Source organism: Micropterus dolomieu, linkage group LG12 (genome assembly GCF_021292245.1).
Source record: "Micropterus dolomieu isolate WLL.071019.BEF.003 ecotype Adirondacks linkage group LG12, ASM2129224v1, whole genome shotgun sequence".
Taxonomy (NCBI): domain Eukaryota; kingdom Metazoa; phylum Chordata; class Actinopteri; order Centrarchiformes; family Centrarchidae; genus Micropterus; species Micropterus dolomieu.
The window spans coordinates 17232084-17239470 of record NC_060161.1 but is presented as its reverse complement, the minus strand read 5'-3'; the positions used below and the strand labels follow the sequence as shown (position 1 = coordinate 17239470).

Here is a 7387-nt window from a genome sequence, read left to right as displayed (position 1 = left end):
ATTACCAACAGTAACCTTGGAAACGGTGGTCCCAGCTCTTTTCAGGTCATTGACCAGCTCCTCCCGTGTAGTTCTGGGCTGATTTCTCACCTTTCTTAGGATCATTGAGACCCCACGAGGTGAGATCTTGCATGGAGCCCCGGTCCGAGGGAGATTGACAGTCATGTTTAGCTTCTTCCATTTTCTAATGATTGCTCCAACAGTGGACCTTTTTTCACCAAGCTGCTTGGCAATTTCCCCGTAGCCCTTTCCAGCCTTGTGGAGGTGTAAAATTTTGTCTCTAGTGTCTTTGGACAGCTCTTTGGTCTTGGCCATGTTAGTAGTTGGATTCTTACTGATTGTATGGGGTGGACAGGTGTCTTTATGCAGCTAACAACCTCAAACAGGTGCATCTAATTTAAGATAATAAATGGAGTGGAGGTGGACATTTTGAAGGCAGACTAACAGGTCTTTGAGAGTCAGAATTCTAGCTGATAGACAGGTGTTCAAATACTTATTTGCAGCTGTATCATACAAATAAATAGTTAAAAAATCATACATTCTGATTTCTGGATTTTATTTTTTAGATTATGTCTCTCACAGTGGACATGCACCTACGATGACAATTTCAGACCCCTCCATGATTTCTAAGTGGGAGAACTTGCAAAATAGCAGGGTGTTCAAATATTTATTTTCCTCACTGTACATTGTGTGTCAATAGGATCTATTTATTTAGAAAAGACAGTGTTTTGCATCAGTATCTATATTTGGATGATTTCTAAATTAGCATCCTCGATTAGTTTCCTCTTACAAAATAAATTATATCAAGATAAGCGCTGCTATATTCTAAACGTTGTGCTCTTGAATATTACACAGCTTGACACACATATGGTTAAATAAAACTGTTTATTTAACAATTGTTCATCAATAAAAATAAAATAAAATGTTACAAATATTCTTTAAAATCAAAGAATTGTACAAACCAGGGCTCCAATTTAATCTTGTCACAACATAGAAAAATACAAAAGGCACTGTGCATTAGAGTCCTGCTGCATATAGAAAATATTTTGAACCAAAAAAAAATAGTCCACTACTCAGATTTACAACGTTATTATAATAACCCCCTCAAAGAAAAAGCAAGCCCTGTCAATCCCTAGGTGACAATTTTAAATTCTAACATGTCCGTGTCCTACCAGAGCAGACTTGCTGCCAATAGGAGCAATCTTTAGGAAATTGGACAGCAAACTGAATAATTAATTGAGCTAAAGACAACCAATTGAAGTTTAAAACTGTCAGTGTCACTCACAGGAGTGTAAAAAGGAAAATAATCAACCAGAAAAACAGTGTAAACACATAAAACACAATAAATATGCAAGGATGATGGGAAGTGTGTAAATGTGCATGTGAGGATAGGGACGTGCCTCGACATTCTACCAATAAACAATCAATTTAACATTTATACCCATTACCTAGGTCTTGCCAAAAGAGTGCCCAATATGCTTTCTAAAATGTACAAAAAAAATTCATGTTCTGAATATTACTGGAACCTTCAAAACCCATGAAAGGGTATAGGGTATATGATGTGAAACACAGATAGAACTGGGGCAGACACCTCATAACGCTGAAATGGGAGTAGTTAAACACACAAATAAAAACATTCCATGGAGTGAGAGGAAGTAGAACTGCAAGAAGTGGGTTACTTCCTCATGAAAATAATCTCTTGAGTGGTAAAGTGGCTTTTTGTGACACATTCTTTACTAATCCAACCCTTTGCTTTTGAGCTCCAAAAGTCCAAACATGATCGCCAGCAAATGTTTTTGGAGATGTTTATTTCTCTGTGACTTTCTGGTGCTCTCGACTGTGCAAATTCACTGTTCATTCAAAGCTTTTAGTAGTTCATACCAAAACAACAATATAGCTACTAAGGACACCTGCCATTCTTTTCACAATCTCTTTGGCATTTAGTTTAATGTCCAACTTTCTGTTGAGTATATAAGAAAATACACATCCCAGTCAGAAGGAGTCACACTGTCTAGCAGTCATAGTGCATAGCAATTCCTTTTGGCATCCAGTCACTGGATCACTCAAGGTCTATTGATGCTTTTGTTAAAATCATAGGAAACCATGCTCATCAAGTCCTTTTGGAGTAACTGGGTTCCACTTTGCAGCCGTCTTAGTAGTAGAAAAGCCTGCAAGACAAAAGCCAAAGACTCAATCAATGCTGACATTTACAAAAAGGCTACAAATGTCACGCAAAGTATGATTAGCAATAATAACGGCATACAGTACCTGGTTCTGATCTGCTTTTGGAAGGCTCTGGTGGCTGAACATCTGGCAAAGGAAGACCCCTCCCATCAACATCACTCTCCCCTGATGACATGTGGTCCTCTGCTTTCATGTACAAGGCAGGCTTGTGGTATTTGGCCCGGTAAGTGTCTGTCATACAGTTGTCCACAGAAAAGTAGGTGGTGGGAAGAACCATATCTGTCGGACCAGGGGAGTCTGTACCGTGATCGTGTCCGGGCTTTGGACTGGGTAACCTCTCGTCGCTCTCGCTTGCCGACAGATCGTTCCTGTCCTGGTCCGATGACCCCGACTTGGAGCTGGCATCTGATGAAAGCCTGAGCTCGGCAGGTGTCTCAATCCACCGGCGGAGGGTGGTGTGCGAGAGGGAGGACAAGCCATTTTTGGGTTCACTGCGGGGGCTCAACCGTGGTGGCACCTCCGGTGGCAGGGAGTGGACAACAGATGGGTCAGCGTGATTGCTGCCAAAGGTCTTGGGGGGTAAAGGTGGAGGATAGTTGTGCAAGAAAGGGTGTAAGTGGGCAACCGTGCCCATTTCTTCTTGTTCAGAGAAAGGTCCTGCAAGGTCATCCGAGCTGTTCCACTCAGAACTGCTGGTCTTTGCTAAGTAAGGAGGCACAGGGCTCACGGGGCTGCTATCCACGTTTTCCTCTAGTTCGCTGTCAAGACTATTGTAACTTTCCAAGATCCCAGGAGTGTATCGGAAGGCTCTTCTTCTGCTATGAAGCAAAAACACAATCATCAGTATTTTACTTTGCACCAAATCAACCGACCACTTGCAGTGTTCTTGTAACTACCTATTTTTTTTTTTTACCTTTGTATTGGCTGACTAGACAAGATGTCTGCGTCTTGTAGATCTGGAGATTTTCTTTCTTGTTCACCTACAGACAACAATGAAGCCTCATGAGCATTTTATATCTCTCTCACACACACACACACACAGACACTCATTTGTAAACTCATGGTCATCACTACCAGATGGTCGGAAAACAGAGCTAGGTAACATCTGTCATGGGTTTCTATTTGAATACGACTAAAATAATTCTGTCTCTCTCCAGCAAAGACATGTTATCTAACTGGGGTCATGGTGAGGCCCTTTGCCTGGTGCTGAGAGAGGAAGTATCAAAGCAGCTAGTCTGGCAGAGCGCCCTCAGGCCCCCTGTGTACCACTCTGACTGTCTGATCCAGCCAAAGAACGTGGCCCCTCAAAGGGAGTTTGGGTTCATATCCCAGCCCTATTAGCTTTGAGTTAAGAGTACTAATGAAACAATAAAGACCCTGAATGAACTCTAGCAGATTTAGAAGTTGGAACATACACAAACTAACGAAAGCAAGGGAAATTCTATCACGCTATTAAGGTCAATCATAATGTGATGTCAGTGAGTTATGCTGCAATAATTTAGAGGTAATAGCTCAATTCACCCATTAAATCAGCAAAAACACATGTTTATAAACAAGTCCCTGGGTGGGGGCTGGTGTGGAGCTTAGCCAAGTTAGCATGGTGGGTGTGATTTACAAGGCATGAGACAGACACCGACTGACTAACAGGACAAGGAAGAGAGTGAGTGGCTGAGGACCATCTGTGGTGTGTCAGCATACCCTCTTTTTTCCCCTGTGCTCTCTCAAAGCATTAGTGGCTAAATCCTTTGTGCTGGCATGCAATTACGCCGGGGTCAGACTCCAGACTCCAGATCCCCTCCACAACACTATTGCATTTTTAAGCCGCTAAGTCCATGTGGCAATTCACAATTTGATGACGCTGATCTGCAATGTTGGCAAGCAACCGTAACAATATCATTCTCAAAAACAAAAAGGGAAGCAGCTTTCAATGCCTTTTCCAGAGAAAATGCCCTCGTCTTTATGGTCACGCACACTGTTGCCAAGAGAAAGCTTGAAGGAGAAAGCAGCTGGATAACAAAGGGCAAGGCGACAGTGTTGTTGGGTTACAAGAATGTCTGCTGCTGTTGAAATCAAAAGATTTTTCAGACAACAGCTATCAAATAATCGCTACATTTCCATCCGAATGTTAATGTAAATCAATTCTTCAGGTTCAGGGTCTGGCTGATCTCCAGAAAACATTCATTTCAGTGGAATTTTGGGATCACTGCTGTAGCTGCGAACGCCAGCAAAGCAGATGTACTAAAGGTGTCCTGCTGTTTACATGGCCTACTGCACTTGCCTGGGAAACCGTCCATGTGCTGTGATTGCATGGATTAGACTGTGGTTCAGCGACATTTAATGTACTGTCTAAACTGCACCAAGTGGTGTGCAATAACATTTCCCTGACATTCCCATGTTAAGTGGAAAGCATAACATCAAGTTGCTAAATAGGATTAAAGAAAGCGAAGCTGTCTCATATGCATACATGTTTTTTTGCATTTTCCAAATGTGTGAGAAATCAGTGGTCGACTTGCACTACTATATACTCATCTTTTAAGGACTTATAAAAGATACTCTACTCATGTAAATCATGCACAGATCTGTCTCTAATCCCATTCCAGCATAAAAGGATCATTCTGAGAAATGTTCAAGAGAAGCACCTGTTTAGGCCTGCTGTTATCCACTAAAAAGTTACTCGGGACATTTAACTGAGGGGAAGTGATCTGACATCATTTCAATTATTCCAACTGCCAGAGTGTGAAACTCCCAGAAGAAATAAAAATATGTGCCTCTATACAGACCATGAAAGCAAACCCTAACAAGGTTTAGAGAAATTGTACATGCAGAAATTCCTGACAGCCCTTTGAAGTTTTGTTGATGCCACAAAAAAAAAATAAAAAAAACCTCTACACATTTCAGTTCTAAGGCTGTCAAGTCGCGATTTGTAGTTCTCTGCGTTCTGCTTTCTGGGGTGCTTAAAATTCTTGAACATCAATCAGCCTTGCATGAATATTTGCAGTTCGGCTTTTCATTAAGACCTGAACTGTGTGGGTAGAAAACATGACAAAAATGTCAAGTTTTCAGCAATTTTATCTGTCAGTGGCCACAACTCAAAAAAGTCACCACACAATTCTTTCAAAAAAATTATTTGGAATAGCCTTTGTTTCTGTGAGTGTTGATATGGCACGGGCATAGGACCATTATGCCAAATGCCACAACAGAAGCATGTACTCATGCCATGGCATTAACACTATGGTTATCACATCAGTCACTGGCTTGTTAAGTGGCATCCATAGATGGGCTAAGCCAAGTAGGTTTACGGCTAACTCACGGACACACTTTCACTGCAGAAGATGTATGCAAGCAAGCGCAATGGATAACAAATCCATTTAATCAGATAAGGGATCAAATTTACTTTTTAGCGTTTTCTGAACTCACAAGCGTTGTTTCAGATAGGGACATTTATCTCATACAAATTAATTCAAACATTGTATTACAGATACTTTAGGACCAAGTTAAGTACACACCTTCACTGTTTGTGTTATCACAACTTTGAAGACGATATGGTCATGTGCAAAGTGAGTCATAACAGGACTGCTGATGAGGTCTGCAGTAACCATCGAAGCCAATCAGGACAAACTGAGAAAAGGCGTGGTTCACTGTCAGCATAGCAGGCTGAAGTGCACCCATCTCGTGACAGCCGTGAGCTCTTTCACACTGTTGTATACAGGATGTTTTGCTACCATTTTGGTATAATGCAGCTCAATGACATTTATTCACAAGGACAAAAGTCGTCATCCAGGCAACCAAGAAGGGCCCCGGCCTAGACTTCAGACTTCTTTGATGCAGTCAAAGAATGAATGCTTGTTGTCAACATGTCAACTGAACTCCTCACAACTGCCCTCCCACATCTGTGTGCTTTTAGAAAGGATTTTGGACTTTAATGGACTACTGGAATCTGCTCAGCCTTCTCTGAAACTGCAGCTCACGACAGACTACCGCCACTGAACTCTAGCCAAATTGACTTTGGACACATTTATTGCAGCTTGTCAATACAATGTGAAGGCAGCAGGGCATAAATATACCATACTGACTTTAAAATAGCTAATGAAGAATAGACCTCAAATCCATGATTTTAGCCAGGTATAGGACCAGCAATTGACAATTCAGCATTTCAAGCCATTCATCAAATTAATCAAGACTAACTCAAAACACAGTTGTAGATGCTTTTCAAATACCAATGTTTTATGAAATTGTACAAAAAATAGGAGGCAAGTGATTCATCCAGGTTATATGGGTTATCTGTACACCGTCATATCTCCCTTAAAGAACTAGGGGGCAAACAGCATGAGAGAGTAAATAAAAGCATTAAGGAGTGCCTTTAATCCAAAAATGTACAAAATGTAGGTCTGTGCAAGCAATTATGAACACAGATTTCATCAGATAAAGACTATCCTTAATGATAATTTGAGGAAAATTTAATACATTCTTTAACAATAAATTATATATTTTGAGATATACATCTGAAAAGGGATATTGGAGGAGTGAATGAATAACCATGCCTATCACAGAAGTGTTTGTCTCTTTCACATGAATCACTCAGCATGTGCAGATCCTTGTAGGCCAATGACAAGTCCAGAATTTAGCACTATGCCTTTTTCATTCTCTTTCCCCAGCTCACCACACTTGTGTGAAAGCTATTTTTAACTGAATAAAACTGAAGACCGATAACAAATTGTAGCTGCTGTTCCTGTGCTGTATTTCCTAACTCTTTCAGACCAAGAACTAACTGCACTGCTACAAAATTGCATTTTCCTTGCCTCGTGTTTGAACACCACCTTCTGACAGGCCCAGTGGTGGCATTTTCTGCCCGACTAGGCACAGCTGGGTGGCCCCTAAAAGCTGACCCATCTCCCCCTCTTATTCGGGATTAACTCGGTCTATTCCTGTTGAGGGGAATTAGGGAGGCATTTTTCCAAGATATTTGGTAATTTAAAAGATGTTTTCCTTCTTTATCTCTGTGCTGATACTGTGTATCACAAGCAAGCATGTGCTAGATAAAGAATGTGAAGGGTGTCTAGGCGACAAACCCCCTTGAGCTATTCATGTCATCTAATCTCCCTCCGTCCTGTCTAGAAGTTAAAAATAACCATTATTGCTAAGTTGCAACATGACTCATATTTGAGGGGTATATTTTTTTTCTTTAACAGTAGTTGTGACCCCC

The 7387-nt window shown here is 41.1% G+C and overlaps 1 protein-coding gene across 4 annotated transcripts in view; it reads right to left on the bottom strand.

Annotated features, from left to right (window-relative positions):
* Positions 1 to 866: 866 nt before the first annotated feature.
* Positions 867 to 7387, bottom strand: part of LOC123980573 (inactive ubiquitin carboxyl-terminal hydrolase 53) — a 39730-nt gene continuing 33209 nt past the window's right edge. For 3 of the 4 annotated variants that reach the window (XM_046065018.1, XM_046065021.1, XM_046065019.1), the window contains 3 exons: positions 3098 to 3164; positions 2269 to 3002; positions 867 to 2168 (listed from right to left, as the gene is read on the bottom strand). In XM_046065018.1, coding sequence (XP_045920974.1) covers positions 2092 to 2168; positions 2269 to 3002; positions 3098 to 3164 — 878 coding nt within the window. In that variant the 3' untranslated portion in view covers positions 867 to 2091. The remainder of the gene's footprint in view (positions 2169 to 2268; positions 3003 to 3097; positions 3165 to 7387) is intronic. The other variant, XM_046065020.1, reaches the window with a different exon arrangement.